The following is a 21,863-nucleotide window of genomic DNA, read 5'->3' as shown; positions in this document are numbered from 1 at the left end:
ACGAAAAAATGCTCAATGTCACTAATCATCAGAGAAATAGAAATTAAAACCACGAAGGGGTATGACCTTACCCCTATCCAAATAGTCATCATTAAAAAATCAAACAACAATAGATACTGGCATGGATACCAGGAAAAAAGAACTCTGAAACACTTTTGAAGACTGTGAACTAGTATACCCTCTATGCAAAGAGCATGGCAATTCCTCAAAGAACTAAAAGTAGACCCACTGTTTGATCCAGCAATCCCACTACTGGGTATCTACACAAAAGAAAAGTCATTATATCAAAAAGACAGCTATACCCAAATGCCTACCGCAGCACAATTCACAAATGCGAAGATGTGGAGTCAACCCAAGGGCCAGTCAACTGATGAATGGATTAAAAAAAATGTGATGTGCATGAGGGCTGTTTGGAAAATATCCAACCATATAATATGAAAAATAGTTCTAATAATGGCTGGACACTGTCGGGACAGCCCTGCAATATACCATGGAGAACTACCCAGCCATAGAAAGGAATGAAATAATGTCATTTGCAGCAACTTGAATGGAACTGCAGGCCATTATCCTAAGTGAAGCATCTCAGGAATGGAAAAACAAATGCCACACGTTCTCCCTCATAAATGTGCTGGGTACACATGGCCACAAAGTGGTATAAAGCAAACTGCAAGCTAAGAAGAGGTAAGGGTGGGATGGAGGGTGAGACAAAAACTGACATGTTGAGCGCAAGGTACACCACTCTGGTGACAGTCCCACTGAAAGCCCTTCAGTATTACACATTTCATCCATGCAACAAAAACACATACACCACCTAATACTTTGAAATAAAAATTTAAATACCAACAATAGCAGGGTTTTCCCCATCCCCTCATGCCCTAATACCCCAAATCTGTGTCCTTCTTATACTTGTTACTCAAACTAAAATAACCTGGGAATCAAATTTTTCTTCCTCTTTCTTCATCTTCCATGGTCAGTTGGTCTAATTAAGCAAGTTCAACTGTTTTTTGAGGATAGCTTTTGCTCTGTCGTTCAGACTGGAGTGCAGGGGTGTGATCATAGCTCACTGCAGCCTCATACTCCTGGCCCGGAATGATCCTCTGGCCTTGGCCTCCCAAAGTCCTGGGACTGCAGGAATGAGCCTCTGCACTCATTGTTTAGTGAGTACAAACTGTGTGTCAGGCACCCTGCTGCTCATCTTAAAAACAAAGATAGAGACGATTCCTGGTCTCCAACCTGCTGACGGTCCTCTGAGTTCTTTCACTTACAGCCGAAGGCCATGTTCTGACTAGTCTCTCAACTTCCAGACTCTCTCCCCCCTATTCCGCTGACACCCCCTACTGTCCTTCCTCTATCAAGGCACTCAACTGCTAAAGGCCATCTAAAGCCATGGCACCAAATCCCCAGCACCTTCTTCAAGGCCCTGAACCATCTGATCTCACTCTATTCCCAGTCTCCATCTCTTTCCCTGTCTCTCTGTACCCCACATTCTGGACACAGCCAGGCTATCCTAGTTCTCAGACTCTGCCACCCCATTCACACCTTTACTCATCATATTCTCCCTGCCTGGAATGCAATCCCCTTTGCCACTCAAAATCTTTCTTCTCCGATTCCAATATCATACTGTGAATTCAGCTATAAACCTCCTTAAATCCTGTATCAGTCTGTTCTTTGCACCATTGTATCACATCCTACAGAATGATTTATGTCTGTATGTCTCTCCAACTAGATTCCACCTTTAAGGAGGAGAACCAGGCTTGGGTGCTTGCTTATTATATGTTTTTTTGCATAAAGAATCCTTATCAGCGGTGTATAAAATGAAGAATAGAAGATTCAGGACACAGCCCATAGTTATTATATTAGATGTCTCAACACAGAGGTTCTTAGCCTTCATGGCTCTGGATCAGTCGAGAAATATTCACTAACAATAAAGTGCCAAAATTTGTGAACAGTTTACTAAAAGCCACTAACAGACTGAAAGTTAATATGCCTTCTTAAATATAAGAAAAAAAGAACGGAGTTACAGGTGGTAGAATGCTGTCTAACCCAGATATCACTGTGAATACCATCAATCCTCCACCTCCCTGTGCGAGAACGTACTGACAAGGCCTGCTGTACAGGTGTGCGACGGCACAGATCGAGACACGTGGGGTGCCAGCCTTTGGGGAATGTGATGAGAAGCAGGGAAAAGCAGCAGAGTTTCTATGTTCCTCCCATTATTATCACCGCCCATCTTGCTGCTACACACAGACTGTGAGAAAATGGGCTAACTACACAGCCAGCATTTTCACAGGATGCCACATCTCGGAGAGGGGCCTGTGGGGGCAGCTACGGTGGGTTCAGAGACAGAGGGCACTTGCTTGTCCCTAGTTTGGGCAATGCACTTTAAGAAGAGAATAATGGAGACATTTGCTTGGTATCACAAAATAGATTTTCCTTTGCCCTGATCCACTGCGATAGCTCCCAAATTTCTCACTATTATTCTCAAGTAACTAGAAGGAGATTGGCACCCAGGAGGAATGGGAGGAGGTGGTTACAAGAAGCCAAGTAAAGAGGGAAGAATGTTGTGCATCCAACTGTAACAAGATGACACATTCCTGTGGCCTTTTCTAGGTACCCAAGATAGAGGAACTTCAACCATAGTTTCATTTTGTAGCTGCTTTGTTTTTCTGACTGTGGAGAGGAGGAGGTATTACAGAAAATGGGAAAACAGGAGCGAGGAGAAGGTCATTAACCCAGCTCTGGCCGGGGCAACATCAGAGGGCCTGATGACTTAAAATGCTTCAGGGTAAACACGTAATGCCAGTGAGTTACATTTACGGTGAAAGTTAAAATGTTTATGCTTCTTTGAGGAAGTGACAACGTAATTGCACAGGGAAAGTCAAGACGTAACCTTTATATTTGTATTTAGAGCTTGCTTTCCTTACCCTTTTCTCCAAAATGTACATTAAGCTAAGCTATTTTACATTAGTTCTCAACCTCAGCTTTTTTACTTGGCAAATGCATCAGAAAATTCTATTTGGTTACTGGAGTTATCCCAAAGTGAAAAAATAGCATTTCCAGAAGGCCAGCATTCGCTCCCATCCCTTTTTTGCATTTATATAACTCAATAGTGGCTTTGTTTTCTGACTGTTCACTCACAGAGCAAACACGCATAGCAACTGACTAACGCCGCCCAAATGTTTTTACGACTCCAGATGTATGTATGGTAGGCAGAGACAAATCCCGAATCTGCCTTTATTCTGATGACTTACTACTTTTTCCAAGTACTCTGAAATTAATACCATCACATAAATATTTGGGAACAGACCTAGTTCAGTACAGTGATCTAGACTGTCACCAGTCTAGGTACTGACAGTCCACTTCTGCAGAAACAGCCCGAGGCTAATTGTTACTAGAATTCGGCTGTCTTCACCCAGAAGAAATGCTTAGAAGAACTAGGAGCAGTAAGCCTCACTGGCTTTCTGAATCTCTCTTTGCTTCATCCTTCATCACAAATCTACTATTTGATTGATTAACTATTTTAGAGACAGAGTCTCACTCTGCTGCCCAGGTTGAAGTGCGGTGGTGTGACTAGAGCTTACTGTAACCCTGAACTCTTGGGCTCAGGTGATCCTCCTGCCTCAGCCTCCTGAGTAGCTGAGAACGCAGGTGTGCACCACCACACCTGGCTATTTTTCAGAGAGATGGGGTTTTGCTGGTCTTGAACTTACCCAGTCTGGTCTCGAACTCTTAGACTGAAGAGATCCTCTCACGTGTGCCTCCTGAAGCTCTGGATTACAGAAGCGAGTCACCATGCCCAGTTCCACAAAGTACTATTTTAAGGGTCACTGAGTCCAGTGAGTTGTACAATAAAATCCCAAAAGTTTCTTCTTTTTGTGAAATAAATCTAGACCTTTCTGCTTTAGTCTTAAAGAGTCCCAAATGCCTAGTGTTAATGCCTAGATAGGTTTAGAGGCTGAAGATTAATACCTCTTTCAATTGCTGTGAGAGCTCCCGATTCTGTAGAATGTAAGCAATACTCTTTTTTAAGAACGCTCTGGTTGCTGTCAGAAAGCCCTTTAGCAGTAATTTTAGAAGATTCTCTTCCTTACATTTTTATAAATTTAGTCAAGAAAGAACAAAATGTTTTTAAGATAACTAACACTAAATGTACTCTGAGGCTCCCATCACTTCCTTCTACTGGAATAAAATATCAAGGCCTTTTGATTGTACCAAGAATGTAGCAACTGAGAAAGTCGAGCTCATCACCCTGACAATACTTCCACAGTCTTCAGGACTACACGTGAGCTTCTCATTTATATGCAATATAGCTCATTGCAATGAAAGTGGAGTTCAAGGGGCTGGACATGTAGGAAAAGATGGTTCAAGACCAGTATCAGTTTCCAGCAGCATTCTCACACTAGAACAAAAACTTTTCCAGACTTATAATAAAGCAACTCCTACCTCCTGCTACACCTGCCATGAATCCCCTCACAGGGACTGCACAGCACGCCAATGTTCATAGACTCTCACTGAATCCATCACTCCAGACTGTGAATGAATATAATTTATCAATTTACAGGTAAGGAAGTCTCAGGGTCTGAGGAGCTGATGATAACATTTTCCTAACTGAGTAGTATTAATTGCACCGCTATTTCCTGCTTTTTATTCCAAAGTGACAATACTGCTTAGATGTGTCCAAGGAGATAGGATCCCCCATCAGCGCAAACAGTGAAACAATGACAGAAATAATTGAGAGAGTTTCGAATAGCAGCAGTGATAGATAAATGAGGTGCCTGAGTCTGTAACTGAGCACAGCATTTCACCATAATTTAGCAATTAAAATGCTATCTACCCAGGGAACAGGACCACATTAACGTCCTCTAACTTCAGCAATGTGTAACAACCAGGATTCTTCCAGAATGACGTAAGAAAAAAAAAAAGATGTACAATGACACAAGGTAATGTGATGAGTGCTACCTTGACTTGAATTTGAATGAGCTGCTGTTCAAAGTCCATCAACTCGTGGCTCTGTCTTTTCATCTCTCCCTGCTGTGTACTTCCTGCACAGAGTTACTGTTACTGCTGGCTTTCTGACCACAGGAGTCATCTCAGCCGCTCAGACTGGATCACAGAAATCCTGTTCTGATGAGCCTCCTGTGACAAGGTCACCTGACAACAGGAAGAGCTCTCTTGAAAAGTTAGGAGAACTTGGCGTTTACCAAAGTGGTCCAAGACCAGTATCAGTTTGATACTCAGTATCACACTGAGATAAATGGATCATGACTTCACAGCTGCTAGCGGCATGGGTGCCTGTTGAGAGGAGTTGAAATTTTGTATCTAAGGGTGATTCTAAAAGAAAGAAAATAAAAATGGATCTTAGGCAGGACTACCTAACTTGTGGGACTCAATGCAAAAGGAAAATGTGGGTCCTCTTGCTCAGAGAGTATGTTGATTTTCAGGATGACACTAGGACATGAGACCAAGCTGGGGCCCTTCTGAACATGGGGCCCTGTGCACACTGCTCACCTATGGTGCTGGCCCTGATTGCAGAGTATGTGACTGGGCCCCTCTGCATATGGACATGTATGCATTCATTCTGCAAATACTTACTGAGCACTGTCTCTTTGTGACGGGAGGTTTCCTTCATGGAGCACGGTTATGGAGATGGGGGTTCTGGAGTCAGCTGACCTGACTCCATCATTAACTGGCTATGACTCTCAGCAACTTATCTTATCTCACAATCCCTGTGCATCCTTATCCACAAAGGAGATAAACAGCAACCCCCTTACAGGACTATTGGGAGAATTAACTGGGAAAACTCACATAATAGACTTTGAACACAGCCTGGCGGAGAACATGAACCCAGTAACAGTTACCTACACTTCTCAAGGAAGACACAAGTAAAATGTAACGTCATGAGGGCAGCACAGACTGTCATGCCCGCAGAAGGCCTCCAGCAGAGTGATGCCAAATCTAGTTGAGAAAACCGTGGGAAAGGAAGCTTTACAGGAGGAAATGAACTTGAGACGGGTTTACAGGAAACCAAGGATATTCATGGAAGTCAGCAGTGAGGGCGGAGGAGCTGAGGGGTGTATGTGGCTACCCTCCACAGCATGTAAGACTGAGGCACTGGGCACAGGCGGGAGATTGGAGGGGTCATGGCTGGAAGGACCAGTGTGTCTTGCTGAATGATCAGGAAGCACACATGTCATCTGTTAGGCAACAGGGAGTCTAGCACGTCCTGAAGCAAAGCAGCACTGTGGTCAGAGCTGACCCCATAGACCTTGGCCAGCAAGCATACATACAGGGAATGCCCCAAATTGTCTCTCCCCTGCCAAAGTAAAATCAGTCCACAATTTGAGAGATATAAAAACAGATAAGAACCCATTAACCCACCACAAATACTCCATGAAAAGAAGTCACATCCAAATTCTTTGTTGAGAAGCTAGATGGCACTTTTCCAGATTTTAAAGACTGGAAAAAGAAAAACAATAAAATAAATTCATCCTATATCACATCACCCAAACAAAAACAAGGGAATTAGGAGCTGAAATACGGCACACTGGTGGCCACCTGTGGGACCTCAAGTGGTCTCCAGGACCCTGCCCTCTCCAGGACCTCACCCTAATAGGCATCACACTAGGATGAGGGAAAAACAGCGCCACACAACCTCCCTTCCTTCCCCATTGAGGATTCTAACCTGCACTGACGCCTCTGGACTGCAGAGTCTGAGTGCCACGATGACCAAACCATGCGCAATGGCAGCCAAGGCCTTGATGAGCACGTGACTCAGCTCCACACCTTCATCTCCGCATCCCTGCTTTTACTTTATGCCATTCACTATGCCATACTGTCACTCTTCAGAAATATAATGGGAAACCACAAAAGCAGACTGGAAGATTATTAGGCTTGATGCCAACTTTCTTGAGGAGCAGGGCTCACAGGGAGGCAGCGCACTGCACACATACTTGCAAGCAGGACCTGGGTAAGTGTGGACTCCCTTCTGCAGTCAGGCCCTCTTTGTGTATTTGTGTGATGGTCCTTAGAACCAACCTGCAGATGCTAAAGAGGTGGGCCTAGAGCAAATGGGCAGGGCCACCTTTATGTGCTGGTATGGCCAGCAGTTGATAGCCCAGCGGCCAGAGCCCCAACACACCCAACCCATAAAAACACACTCCCATGATGAGATCCACTCCCCTCTGCTCACCAGCCCTGGGACACTCTGACCATCTCATTCTTTCAGAGATTCTTCCTGCAGGTATAAAGGAAACTAAATCCACTCTCCTCAGCTCATTAATGACAGGCAGATCCCAAACTGCCATTCTGTCACCATCCCTGGTGATGTGAATGAGAAGAAACAGACCTTAGTAGACTCCTCATTGTCTAGGGCTCTGAATGAGACGCTTACGGGAAAATTTTCACACTGGCAACTGAGGGGGTGGATGTACGACGGAGCTAATCTTTGTTAATTATCACTAACTGCCACAGGTTTGTGTTGTGTTGTGCAATCAACACATCTTAAAGAAAAATGTCAGGGGTTTCAAATATGGGTGTAAGGTGGCAGAATGTACATTTTCTCCCTGTGAGAGTTATTTAAATTCCCGATGTGCCCTCACCAAGCAAGGGGCCTCTGGCTCCTCTCAAGGGTTACAAGATGCATGTTAGACCAGCTTCTGGGAAAGCCCTCCTGACATCTAGCTTGAGTGTTTGTGTCGGGAAGGGGTCAGTCAAGAATGGACCACTATGGGCCCCTACACACCTTCCTGTAAGCGGTGACCAGGCCACTTTCCCAGGTTAGTGGTAATGCAGAGCACGCCCATGAGCTGGAAGGGGAGGCAAGGCCCAGGTGCTGGCTGAGTACCAGAGTCCGGTTCTTTAGTGAGATGGAGGACGGGCCTTACCCACACCACCTCACTGCTCTTTCCAAAATACAACTGCTTATCACAAGACCATCCCTAAGGAAGGTCCTTTCCAATTTGCATCGATAGTCTTTGCTGAAATTCCTACGACTTCTGCAACTGCACAGTTCACCACGGCTGTTCTCAGCAGGGCAGGCATCCTGAATTCGTCCTTCCTGTCTCACCAGAGTTAACCATGACACCTATGCTAAACACAACACAGCCTGCCGATGGAAACACGCTGAGTGGACCAGCCTCAGTCGAGATTAGGCTGAACACGGACGTGTCAGCCTAGGCTGGGAAGCTCTGCCCACTTCCCCACGACACTCAATCTGAACCGCCTCCCTTCCACTTTCAAGTAGCTGTGTTTGGAAGAACAGCTAGAAAACTACATGATGATGATGAACAACAACTACCGTCTTCCACACCCTGTTCTAAGAAAATTCCAAAATCTGGAATCCACAACTCTTTGAGTAACAATGTGATATTCAAAGGAAATGCTCCTTATAGCATTTCAGATTTGGAGGGTTAGATTCGGGAATGCTCAACTGGTAAGTATAATGAAAATATTTGCCAACTTACAAAAATCTCAAATCTGAAACACTTCTGGTCCTGAGCATTTTAGATAAAGGATACTCAACCTTAGTTAGTTCATCTTCACAGAGACCCCTACTTAGACACGGGGCTGGTGCCCCATTGCATCCAGGGGGCTGGAGTGCAGAGGGGTAAGAACCTTGCCCACTGCTGCACCCTCCCAGGAGGTGCAGCTGGGCTGCAAGTTGAGACCCTGGGACAGCACAGCCTGCGCTCCTGGGGGTTCTAGGAGGTTCCAGGTGAGTCATGCTACAACATGGGCAGCCCCACAGGGAGGAATTCCTTGTGGGAATGTTTTCTCGGACTGAGGGCAGAACAGCTTCTTTTGTGAACTGAGGAACAACCAGGAAGCAGCTGAGCTGGGGACCACACTGGAGTATCAGCCTCTCATTCCCAAACACTCCCGACTTTGTAAATGAGCAGGGACTGGGACAAGTGCCAAGCTCAAGCCGCTGTGCGCGTTTCCTGAATGCCTGAATAGGAACCAGGACTGTAGGAACCAGGACTGTAACAGCTTCTAACGCAAACTTGCAAATCACGTTGACGCTAATCCTGCCGTGGGTGCCAGAGAGCACACTCCTTTGTAGAGCAGGAAAAAGGAGCCTTCAGAGTCGGGTGACATCAAGTCACGTGTGGGTGTCTACTTCCCTCCCTTATCTTGGCTGACAAATACACCACCACAATTTGGTTTCAAGCTAAATCCTTTTATCCATTTATTTAAATTTTGAGACAGTCTTACTCTGGCCCCCTTGGTAGAGTGCCGTGGCATCATAGCTCAACCTCAAACTCTTGGGCTTAAGCAATGCTCTTGCCTCAGCCTCCCAAGTAGCTGGGACTACAGGTGCCACAACACCCAGCTAATTTTTCTTGCTTTTTTTTCAGTAGAGACAGGCTCTCACTCTTGCATAGGCTGGTCTCTAACTCCTGAACTCAGGCAATCCACCTGCCTCGGCTTTCCAGAGTGTGGGGATTACAGGTGTGAACCACTGTGCCCAGCCCTAAATCCTATTAAAGGAGAGTCAATCAAGAACAATTTACATTTCACTTTGAGTCAATTTTGGACAAGCTCTACCAGCAATGCACTTTTAAAAACAGGAGTATGGGTGGCACCTGTGGCTCAAAGGAGTAGGACGCCGGCCCCATATGCTGGAGGTGGCGGGGTTCAAACCCAACCCCCAGCCAAAAACTGCAAAAATAAAAATAAAAACCAGGAGTATTCTAAACTTAGCCAACAAAAAACAAAGAATTCTACTTACATCTAGCTTTTTTTTTTGGAGGCAGAGTCTCATTATGTTGCCCCTGGTAGAGTACTGTGGCATCACAGCTCAACCTCAAACTCTTGGGCTTAAGCAATGTTCTTGCTCAGCCTCCCAAGTAGCTGGGACTACAGGCCCCCGCTACAATGCCTGGCTATGTTTTGTTGCAGTTGTCATTGTTGTTTAGCTGGTCTGGGCCGGGTTCGAACTTGCCAGACTCTGTGTATGTGGCTGGCACCATAACCACTGTGCTACAGGTGCCAAGTCTACTTAAATCTAGCTTTAGTGCCTCAGCTGTATCAGATTACAGAGTGTTTTGCTTTTACCTATCATTTAGTTTTTATAAAAAGACACTGATTTATTTTTTCCTGGATTGATTACATTCTGCCCCCATTTAAATAAGCCCTTCCGGTGGTAAAGCCTTATCATCACAGGTGAAAATTGTGAATACAAGATGGTCAACTACTCTACAGGATTTCCTGACTTGACTGCTAAATAAAGTTTTAAAATATTCACAGAAAGTCTGTTAAATGCCAGAGTCTACGGCTGGTCTTTGAGATACAAAGATGACTACAACAGACTAAGCTGGAAAAAGAGAGACATGCTGTTAAGGTAAAGCATGATGCTGCTGTGGCAGGCATCTGGTGATATGAACACTCCCACAAGGGAATTAAGGCAGAGAGGAGGGGAACGTTTGCTGAAATTAAAATGAGATTCCTCAGAAGAGGCGCAGCAGGCCTGGAGCCGCTGAAGGAAGGAGCAGCCCCGGCAGGGCAGCTCCTGAGAAAGGCATGAGGATGTGGAGCTGTCAGAGGACGGGGAGCTGCCTACACGGCTCGAGACAGGAGGCGGGTGAGGAAGACGGGCACACGGGCAGGCAAGGCCTCACTGGCACACTGCTGGGGTGCTGGACTTGACCCGAGGGCTGTACAGACCCACGGAAGCCTGAATCTTATTAGATCACCCTTCCAGCTGGAGGCTGGTGATGGCATTTGGAAGCTGTAGGCAACCATTTAGGTAAGAAAAAGAACCTTGGTGCAAAGTGAGAGCTTCCTAAGATGCATAAAAAATGAGGAACTCAATAGAAGTTAAGGACCTGGAGAGTTAACGGACGTGGAGATGGGGCTGAGTATGCAGGGTGTGTTGATGATGAATCCTAGTTCTGCTCTGGATACTGGGGTGGATGGTGGTCAGCAGTTCACCACGTGGGAAACGCGTGGGAAGGAGAGGTGGGAGGAGGGGCCCCGAGTATAGGTCAAGTTGGTTTGGCCTTGTCCGTGTGTGACATTTTCACGACATTCAAGTGCAGGTGTAATGTCAGGCCTATGAATATGACAAGTGAAAGAGGCCAAGGCAGAACAGGGCAGTTCCAGAACTGCTCACATACTGATGAGTGTCGAGGTTATGGAAGAATGAACCACAGAGAAACTGCACTGTGTGAGATTCACAGAAAAATGAGAAGGAAATGGGGAATGCTAATTTGGGGGTAATGAGACAGGTGCACATCGCTGACAATGCCAAAAATTCAGGAATAAAGTTTTAGAAGACCAGGAAACAGAGTCTGAAGGAGGAAACAGTGGATGGTATCAAATAAGCCAAGAATGGAACAACGTCCAGCGGTTTGAGAGACGTGGAAGTCAGTGGGACTTAGCCCTAGCAATCCCTGGGAAGCTCTGAAGTCCCACGATTTAAGGATCCTCCTAACAAGTCACACAATCAGGATCCAAGTGGACAGTATTTAAAAAGTACAAGTCCTGGAACATCCTGCTCATAGGTACACCTGGGGTTGGAAAAACCCCACTAGGCAAAGAACTTGCATCAGGATCACGACTGAAATACATTAATGTGGGTGATTTAGCTAAAGAAGTCTGACCACCGGATATCACGGAGTCTGGCAAGATGGCTTCTCCCACGAGCATGCCGAAAGATGCACAGATGATGACACAAATCCTGAAGGATATGGGGATTACAGAATATGAGCCAAGAGTTATAAATCAGATGTTGGAGTTTGCCTTCTGATATGTGACCACAATTCTAGATGATGCAAACATTTATTCAAGCCATGCTAAGAAAGCTACTGTGGATGCAGAGGATGTGCGACTGGCAATCCAGTGTGGCGCTGACCAGTCCTTTACCTCTCCTCCCCCAAGGGATTTTTTATTAGATATTGCAAGGCAAAGAAATCAAACCCCCTTGCCACTGACCAAACCATATTCAGGTCCTAGATGGCCACCCGATAGATACTGCTTAACAGCTCCAAACTATAGGCTTAAGTCTTTACAGAAGAAGGCACCTGCTTCTGCAGGAAGAGTAACAGTTCCTCGGTTATGTGTTGGTTCAGTTACTAGCAGACCAAGTACTCCCACACTCCACCAAGCCCACAAACCATGTCTGTCTCAACTAAGGTAGGGACTCCAACGTCTCTCACGGGGCAAAGGCTTACGGTACAGATGCCTCCTTCACAATCCCCAGCTGTAAAAGCCTCAATTCCTGCAACATCAGCAGTTTAGAATGTTCAGATTAATCCATCCTTAATTGGGTCCAAAAATATTCTTCTTACTACTAATATGGTGTCATCACAAAATACTGCCAATGAATCCTCAAGTGCATTGAAAAGAAAGCGTGTGATGACGATGATGATGGTGACTAAGGTGATTTGTAATCTAGCCTTGATGCACATAACATGTATATTTGAATCCACTACTGAAATTAAACATGCATCCTGGATGTCTTCACATTGGGTTTTAGAAAACTTAAATAATATTTAATGAGTAAATATAGTTACTATGCTTTTCAACTGAAATGCAGGATTTTCTACGAACGTTTTAACACAATAAACTAAGAAAATGACACGAAGGCTATGTTAACCAGTTTGATGGAAATGTTTCAAATGGCATATGAAAACACCACACTGTACCCCAGAATTGTATTAATGTACATAGTTACCATTCAATTAGAAAAAAAAAAAAAAGAAATGTTGGATTTTCTTTAGTAAGATTAGTTGTGGTCTTGCATCAATTTTTAAGTGTAAAAAAATAAAGTTGTCATTCGTGAATCAGGGAGAAAAAAATTACAAGTCCTGAAACTTTTTTTTTTTTTGATACGGAGCCTCAAGCTATCCCCCCGGGTAGAGTGCCATGACATCACGCTCACAGCAACCTCCAACTCCTGGGCTCAAGCGAGTCTCCTGCCTCTGCCTCACAAGTAGCTGGGACCACAGGTGCCCGCCACAACGCCTGGCCATTTTTTGGTTGCAGCCATCATTGTTGTTTGGCGGGCCAGGCTGGGGATTCGAACCCGCCACCTTAGGTGTATGTGGCTGGCGCCTTAGCCGCTTGAGCCACACCAAGTCCTGAAACTTCTAAACACACTTAATGTTCTGAACAAAAGATTAAAAATGAAATGGGTACTTGTTTTGCCTGAAAGTAGAAAACGACACGATGGAAGATTAGCAAAGACCCGATAACGAAATGACACATTTACAAAGTATTTTACTTTAAGACCAAATGGGCACATCACCACTATGTTGTCGGAAAGGAGAACTCTTTTAAGTTTGTTTGAACAGTGTTGACCAGGTACAATGGTCACACCCCGAGTGGTGCTGGTGTCTGCTGAGGAAGGGGTGGGGGGGTGCAATGCAGCGGCTGCAACACTAAGCAAATAATCTATTCCACAGATATTTAGAAGAGTAAGGAAGACCCCACCCAGGGCAGAGCCAATGCGGCAGGTGTGAGGAGAATGCAAGGCGTACAGGCAAAAGTACCAACGGTTCAATGAGGTCTAACATCGAATATTTGCGTAAAAGGTGTAATACCTCGTCTAAAAACATGGAGAAAAGAAGATTGTTGTACCTGCTAACATGCCCATTATTTATACAAAGTCCCTCAAATAGCTGAACTTTTATGAGTGTATTAACTCAGATTAGGGATTTATTACTGATCCCACATTATGCTTTAACACAGTAATGTATCAATTTCAGTGTGTTACAGTCACCTATTTTTATTTCAGTCCTGCTCTTTAACTCTCAGTAAATCTACAGCCAAAATAGGGATCATAGCATACTACTTATTTCCATTAAATAAATGTTAATTCAGTTAACAAATACTACTCCCATAAATACTATAAAATCTGTAATCAGAAACTGGCTACCTGGAGAGCATAAAACTCATGTATTCACACCAAACAGAACCAGACTTTATTCTACTTAGACGGCAAATGGACCATCAGTTCTTGCTGGGTCAGTTTCTCTTCATGGCGTATATGGAGCACCACCAAACCAAAGAATTTTAGGTAAAATGTATGTCATAAAAATCCTCATCTTGGTATTGAAAGGAAACATAATCTATTCCGCAGATATTTAAAAGGAAATTGTTCCCAATGACATTTAAGTCTGGAATATCACATATAATTAAAGAAAAACTAGGCTTCTATAACCAGTAAATTGATACTTTCATACCCAAAACATCCCATGCTGGATCCAGCCATGGAGAATGAGGTGGGCAGATGAGCAGCACGGGTGGTGTGAACTTGAGACGGCTGCTACCTGAAGTTACATACAACCTGCCCGACCTGGGGAGGAGGAGGAATTCAGTGGTGCAGCCGTAAGGCAGACACTAGTCTCAGGCTTGGGCCATGCTGTGTGGTTAAGGCAAGAGTCAAGTTGTGGCAGACTCTGGCCATTGTTTTGACTAGTCACAGTTCATCGGAAAGCTCCATATTATACTTTACACATTCCCAGGTGCGACATGAATGGCACCCAGGATGCGGCTGGTATGCAGGGGGTCTCAAAGGGACAAGCAGTGTCCAGGACTCCTCCCTTCTTCCCTCCCGTCTCAGTATGATGATTTGTTCTCGGTAAGACTTATCTAAAGGGAACACTGAAAATCTAGCATATTTTTTCATTTCGTGGAGAAAACTATTTTCCAAGGTGAACTTTATGAAGGTGAAGACTCATGAACTCAGGGAGGATTTCTAATGAATAACATGGTCTACTCTATTCCCAGATAGTCCTGAAATTACAGTAGCAAAACAAAGTTTCTCAAAAGTACGGCTGGGCATAGTGGCTCATGCCTACCATGCTAGGAGGCTGAGATAGGTGGATTGCTTGAGCTCAGGAGTTTGAGACCAGCCTGAGCCAGAATGAGACCCTGTCTCTAAAAATAGCTGGGCCTTGTGGCAGGTGTCTATAGTCCCAGCTACTCAGGAGGCTGAGGGCAGAGAATCACGTTGGCCCAAGAGTTTGAGGTTGCTATGAGCTATGATACCACAGCCCTCTACTGAAGGCAACAAAATGAGACTCTGTCTCAAAAACAACAACAACAAAGTTTCTCAAACATAGGTTGAGTATCCCTTCTTCAAAATGCTTGGGACCAGAGAAGTGTTTTGGATTTTGTCATTTTCTTTTAATTTTGGAATATTTGTACTTAAAAGTTCAGCATCCCTAAGTCAAAAATATGAAATCCCATTTCCTTTGAGTGCCATGTCAGTGCTCAAAAAGTTTTGGATTTTTAAGTATTTCAGAGTTTGGATTTTTGGATTAGGGGCACCCAACTTATAGTATCTTCTATGGAAGCCTCAAAGTTAAAATTTAACAAGGAAATATTCTGATAGTAAAAGTTAGGAATGATGAGATAGAAAACTGAATTCCAAATTTTAACAGAAGGATATCCATCTAATTACCATATACTTCAAAATGAAAATGAGCCAGATAATCCTATTATGCTGAAAAGGCAGGACTGAGATTTTCTAAGTCATCTAAACCCTGGATCCTGAGATCTGAAACCGTAGTGCAGCGCACACAGAGGGTACCTGAGACTAAGAAGCCTGAGGGGCAGTGACGGTGAGATTTCCCCGAAAACCTCTGGCAGTCTGTCCCTCTCACGTCTGAGGCTGAGGGTCACAGGCTACTCTTACAGTCTCGCAGGGTGGACTCGCTGAGACCCCCCTGCTCTGGGTAGAGTTAAGATGACAGGCGGACACGGGAACACACAGAGATAACCTCATAACCTTTGGAACTGAAGGAGCGCCAGCTGGAAAACAAGGAGCTAAGTGTTCTGTAGCACCGAGCCCTGCTCCCACTGCAACAGGATACTTAGCTACAGAAAACAGTTTCCCTTTTGGAGATCAGTATGTTCAGCAATAAACTTTAGTTTCTGTCACAGAAATTAAATTCAACATGGAATCAAAATACATTCTTCTATTTTATCATATGAAATATTTTATAAAGGAAATGACGCCAAACCAATTTCATGTGGGGAAGCCTGGAGATTGTTCTATAAAGAAAGAAAATGGCATGGGGGTGGGGGGGAAGGCCGTTCTCTAAACAATGGTTCCCCTAGGTTCATCTTTCCAAATGTGGGCCAAATCCTGAATTCCAGTTAACACACACCTCTGGGCGGAAGCCAAGTTTGGAATGCGCAGAACAAAGAATGTACTCAGACATCTCCTGGGTGTTTTCCTCCTCAAACATAATGCAAATGAGGAGCCAGATGGCAACGGGTCCACTCCGGGAGAGGATTCCTTTACGGAGATAAACAGCAAGGCTTTGGAAATCCATCTCCAGGATTAAGTGAGGAATTTTCAAAAGACAACTATTCTTTTTGTCTATTTGTTCTCATCAAATTATTTCTACATGGTATCCTAGCATGCTAAAATAGTTAAGTGACATTGTTTTGCAACGCCCTGAAAGTTAGGCTAAGACAAAGAATTCATGGTATGGTGGTTTCTAAAACTTCCAGCTCTCTGCTCCCAAATTGGACCAATGATTATTTATGCATATCTAGGAACCATTTATCTTGGCACCCTGTTCTTGCTGGATTTAGTTTCTGCCGCTCAGATGAGTCAGGGTCACGTTTTGCCTTCAATAAGATCCTTTTCTTCTGCCCAATACAGTTCCTGGAACTTCTCCCAAGCCCTAAGGTTTTCCATAATAATAACATTCTGATGTGATCCAGGGAAGCAAAAATGGTGGGGCAAGGACAGTGGGTGGACAGAAGGAAGTCCTTTTTTAGTATGTGACTGCATATTATGTAATTAAACTGTCCCCTTCATTAGCCAATTTTCACTCATGTTTTGAAAGCACTTAACCTACTCCTCCAACTTTAGGCCTAGACTCTGCTTCAAAGTGCTGCATTTCACAGTTAACACCAGGCAGAAGGGCTAGGGCATCCTTGCAAAGGCAGAGTTAACCAGTTACCTTCTACAAGGGAATTAGCTATGACTTTCAATTTAACAGTAAACTCAGGTTTCTGATTTCCCAGGCTCCCTGGATCTCTTTCTCTTTTGTTTAGTTTACTCAGGACTGAGTGTTTTAGCCCCGCTTTGTGGGATGCTCTCTTCTCACTGTCTTTTCCTATGTTCAGAGCAGTGGCAAATGTGTTTAAGCTATACTAGTTTCTTTTTCTCACAAGTCTTTATTAATAAAGTGATACAAACACAGATATTCAGCCAGAAACTTGCATTCTGTTGCTCCTGTCACAGGATTTGTCCCAAAACAATGAGACTGCCAAAGATGGTAATATAATCACTGTCACCTCAGAGTCTGCTCTAAGTTCTAATCCATATGGCCACTAAGAACGCAGTAATGATTTCTGTGGATAATCACACAGGATTAAAGTGCAAAGCACAAGTACCAGTGTGTAGAAGGAGCGGAATGTTTTCCCAGAATATATATCTTTGTTTATCCTCATGCCTTTGAAACGCTACCGCGCTTTGAAAGCCGCTAGGACATGCATCTCAGTTTTAACGCTTGCTTTCTAGCAAAATATGAGAAGGCCTACAGCCAGCGCCATGGGTCTGTGTTACGTACACGCAGAGCAGAGACGCCGAGACACAGAGCCAGCCCTGAAGGCACACTCACCGCCTCTCGAGTGGGCGCCCGTCACTGGAGATGCTCCGAGGAATGTTGGCGGCCCTTTCTGGAGGAGGGATTTTCCCGTCTCCTTTTCCAGCAGTCATCCTCGAGGTCATGGGACTCTGCAGCTGGGACGGGACTTGAGGTGAATGGGATCCCTTGTTGGCATTCCTCTGCCACTTGTTATTATTCCGGAAGGGAAACTTGAATTCATAGGAGATGCCTTCGTTCATTTTGTACTCCATCACTGGCATGCGGTAGGTTTCCGAGCAACTCCTATTGTGGGGAGGGGAGGGGAAAGCAGTGAATATTGCTTGTCCTTGTTGGTGGGACCGCAATGATTCTCAGTAACACTTACAATGGATCCAGAACTTCACCCCTATTTCAAACCATCTTTTAGTCCTCGTGCTCTACAGCTATTTTCCTTTATAAAATCAGAACTCCATAAAGTAGGACACTAACATTTTCCTTTACTCAATCCTAACTGTTGAGTCTGACAAATGGAATCTTTAAAAAACAATGGGACCCATGGTTGCCCTGGGGGGAGGAGCAGGGCACTGGGACCTGAGAAGGGAAGGCCCCCAGGACAGCATGACAGGAGGCAGACCCCTGAGAGCCCAGAGGCTTGGAGGAAACAAGCAATCATAACATCCTTCACTGCATGTTATGATTGGGATCTGTGAATAGAAGGGTGAGCAGTTTAAATGTGTTGGGCTCCTTAGAGTTGAGAAATTAAATGGAAAAAACCCTAGAACTCCAAACCAAGAGCCAAATTTAGCTTAGATGGAGGGAAAAAAAAAAAAACAGGAAAAAACCCCCACCAATTATAGAAATACTACAATTATCAAATCCCCAAGGAACAAACGCATAATCTGAAATCAGACTTTTTTCTTTCTTCCAAAGTTAGGGACCTCCCACAGCAGAGCTGTCCCCAGGCAGAAGTCCGACTGAAATTAATAACAGGTACAAATGTCTTGTCACTTTAGCCCCTTTTGGTGCCACCTTCTCAAACCTCAAACCTTGGAAAATTCTGAACCCACTTGCCATTTCTTTTCCCCAACCAACTGGGGGGAGGTTCTAAGTTATTAATTTGATTGACAGACAAATTACCGGGGAAAAGACCTATTCCCACTGAAGCATTAACTCCAACTGTGCATTTGAATTTCACCACTAAGTTAAAAGAAATTTCCTTTCTTGAAGAAATTTCAAAGATTGGGGAGCAAACAGGAAGACTTGGAAAAGAGAAGTTAACAGAGTGACTCTGAAGTCAGTAAGGCGTACTTTAGTGGAAGCGTTAGGAAAGCCCAAATCACAGCTACTAATAGAAACTGAATTTGAGCCACAAACACGTCACAAATGTAATTTTAGAAAAGCAAAAAATGAAAATGGTGAAATAAATTTAATAAGACATTTTATTTAACCCAATATGTCCACAATGTTATTGTTTTAACATGTAATCAATATTGAAAAATTATGAAGATATTTTGTATTCTTCTACATCTGGTGTACATTTTACACTTACAGCACATCTCACCTTGGACCAATTATATTATCAGTGCTCTGTAGCAATGTCTGGCTCATGGCTCTGTACTGGACAGTGCAAGTTCAAAGGGCATCCTTTGAGCCAGAGGCCTGGTCTCGTATAGCTGAGGGGAGGTGAGACGTACAGCTGGAGGGAGGAAGGGAAGGGGGGGCGGTGAGATGGGGGGCGGAGACTGGGGGCTGGGGGGAGTAAGGCATGGGGGGAGGTGAGACGTGAGCGGGAGAGTGAAACTGGGGGGAGGTAAGGTGTGGAGGGAAGGTGAGACTGTGGGGAGATGAGATATGGAGAGGAGGGGAGAGACGGGGAGGGGAGAGACTGGGAGGGGTGAGACTGGGGGGAGGGGTGATGTGGAGGAGAGGAGAGACATGGGAGAGGTAGGACGTGGGAGGAGCAGAAAGCAAGGGCTTACAGAATTGGCAGGTGGAAGACAAGGACAATGGAAGGTGCTACTCTTCCACAGTCTTGTCCACATGTCTCAGGGTTGACCTCTGACATGCATCCTCTCCCATGTCTTCATGACAGTCTCCGTTTTTGGAAAGTGTGACTTCTGTAGCACGTGCTCGGGAGCAACCAGAGTGTCTTCTGGTGTCCCTGCCTACCTAGTCACAGCCTATATCTCCAATGGGTTCTTTTGGGGGGAGATTTCCTTACCTCTCCAACTCCCCCAAAGCCTAGGTCAACCTTAATCTGAGCCTTATGCCCAAGGCTCCACTGTACCCCTTTTATGCTTTAACACTAATGGCTTTCAAACTTTTTTGAGGGCAACCTCAGTAAGAAACACATTTTACACTGGGATTCAGCACAACCACATACTCACATAATATTCATTCTTACTCTGATTGCCTCCTATTTTGATATATTCTGAATTTATGTTTCCTAAAAGAATACATTAGGTACAACCTCCTAAACTTATTTCATGACCTACTTGAGAGTTAAAATCTGTATTTTGTAAGACAGTGCTTTATGTACATTTGACATTACTTTTAGTAGTTAATGACTTATGCTATAAGCCCTTTACTTTTGATATTAGGAAATATTACCTTAGGCTCTGATGTAATTTCTAGCTTTGACTCTGATAATTATGACAAAAATATACCATTGTATGGTGTGTCTCTATTAGCAACTCAAAATTTTGATTGTTGATGGAGATACACTACAGGATAGTCTAGAGCCTTTCATTTCTGACTAGGCCATTTTATGAAGGTCTGGTACTCTGAATTTGTAAATATAATAAAAGGAATATTGATAAAAATTTATAGCAATCCGATGAACAATGTCTCTCTGCAACATCAGGACTAGGTTTGCTTCTCCTCAGCAACGGTCACTTATTACTTAGAAGCTCAATGAAAGTTGTCCTCTACTGTCCTCTACGCCCCTTCCCCTGGCTCCGAGGAACTGGCACATGGACACAACTATTTCTTCCTAGGCCGTGTTTTCCTCTTGGTACTCTCCCCCACAAATTCGCCACTGAGGTTTTATTTTGTGATATTGTACAGGTAACTTCTTGTAGGCTGCTTCCAGTCCATTTTGCATCAGGCAGACAAAATACAAGTAAATAAACTGGTGATAACAGTAATAGAATCAATACTGATGTGATATTTTCTGACAAGCTGCTTTCATCTTCGGGCCTTTGTTTTTTGCAAAATGAAAGATTTGGAATTGAGAATTGCCCAATTTTCTTCTTCAAAAACTTTCTGAAATAGTCTTTTAAGACCCTGCACTGTAGCACAGTGGTTATGGCGCCAGCCACATACACCAAGGCTGGTAGGTTCCAATCCAGCCTGGACCACTTAAACAACAATGACAACTGCAACCAAAAAATAAAATAGCTGGGCGCTGTGGCAGGCGCCTGTGGTGCCAGCTACTTGGGAGGCTGAGGCAAGAGAATCACTTAAGCCCAGGAGTTTGAGGTGAGTGTGATGCCATGGCATTCTACTGAGGGTGACATAGTGAGACGATCTCAAAAAAAAAAAGAAAAGAAAAAAAGTCTTTTAAATCCATGGTCCCATAGCTGCAGAAGAGCAAATGAAGCTTCATCTGTATTTACAGCCTCATCACCTGCATCACTGCCTGAGCTCTGCCTCTTATCTGATCAGCAGCAGCATTAGATCCTCATAGGAGCACAAACCCGACTGTACTGCACATTTAAAGGCTCTAGGTTGTGTGTTCCTTATGAGAATCTAATGCGTGATACCTGTGGTGGAGCTAAGGCTAGTGCTGGGGAGTGGCTGCAAACACAGATTATCATTAGCAGAGAGGTCTGGCTGCTACTGACCATTCCCACTCATCCCATGCCCCATTCATGGGAAAACTGTCTTCCATGAAATGGGTCTTTAGTGCCACAAAGGCTGGGGACTGCTGTTTTAAACTGCATTTAACATTTACTACTAAAACTGGTTAAAACAGTCCTGTGGCCAAAGACTTTGTCTTCCTTATAACTTGTATTTCCTTCCCACCATTCTTGATACGTGACCAGAAACATTCTGTGTAGCCCACATCAGCAGAATGTAGTATGATAAAGCCCAGAGAGGGAGAAAAGATTCCTTCTTGGAGTAGGAACAAGCAAAGAAGTTTCCACTGAAGGGAACCTCCGCCACCTGCTGCTTCTGATGGCCTTTCAAGGCAAGAGTAACCACCGCTGGCTTCCTGGTCTCTTACTTTCCTCTGCCACACAGAAGAATGGTATGTAGAATCAGGACATGGACAGTAGACTGCCCGACACGGAGGAAAGCTGGCTT

At 44.3% G+C, this 21,863-nt stretch overlaps 1 protein-coding gene and 1 pseudogene across 10 annotated transcripts in view; one reads left to right on the top strand and one right to left on the bottom strand.

The window, feature by feature from the left end:
• The window catches only part of SIPA1L1 (signal induced proliferation associated 1 like 1), a 385,188-nt gene that overhangs the window by 49,881 nt on the left and 313,444 nt on the right, over positions 1-21,863 (bottom strand). For all 10 annotated transcript variants that reach the window (XM_023507644.1, XM_012812217.2, XM_023507649.1 and 7 more), the window contains one exon: positions 17,589-17,858. In XM_023507644.1, the coding sequence (XP_023363412.1) occupies positions 17,589-17,858 (270 nt within the window). The remainder of the gene's footprint in view (positions 1-17,588; positions 17,859-21,863) is intronic.
• On the top strand, positions 11,603-12,380 carry LOC105888119 (annotated as a pseudogene).

The sequence above is a fragment of the Otolemur garnettii genome, unplaced genomic scaffold, assembly GCF_000181295.1.
Source record: "Otolemur garnettii isolate 467f Iridium unplaced genomic scaffold, OtoGar3 scaffold00196, whole genome shotgun sequence".
In the NCBI taxonomy this organism is placed as follows: Eukaryota; Metazoa; Chordata; class Mammalia; order Primates; family Galagidae; genus Otolemur; species Otolemur garnettii.
Note: the sequence above shows the minus strand (reverse complement) of the source record. Positions and strands in the feature narration are given on the sequence as shown.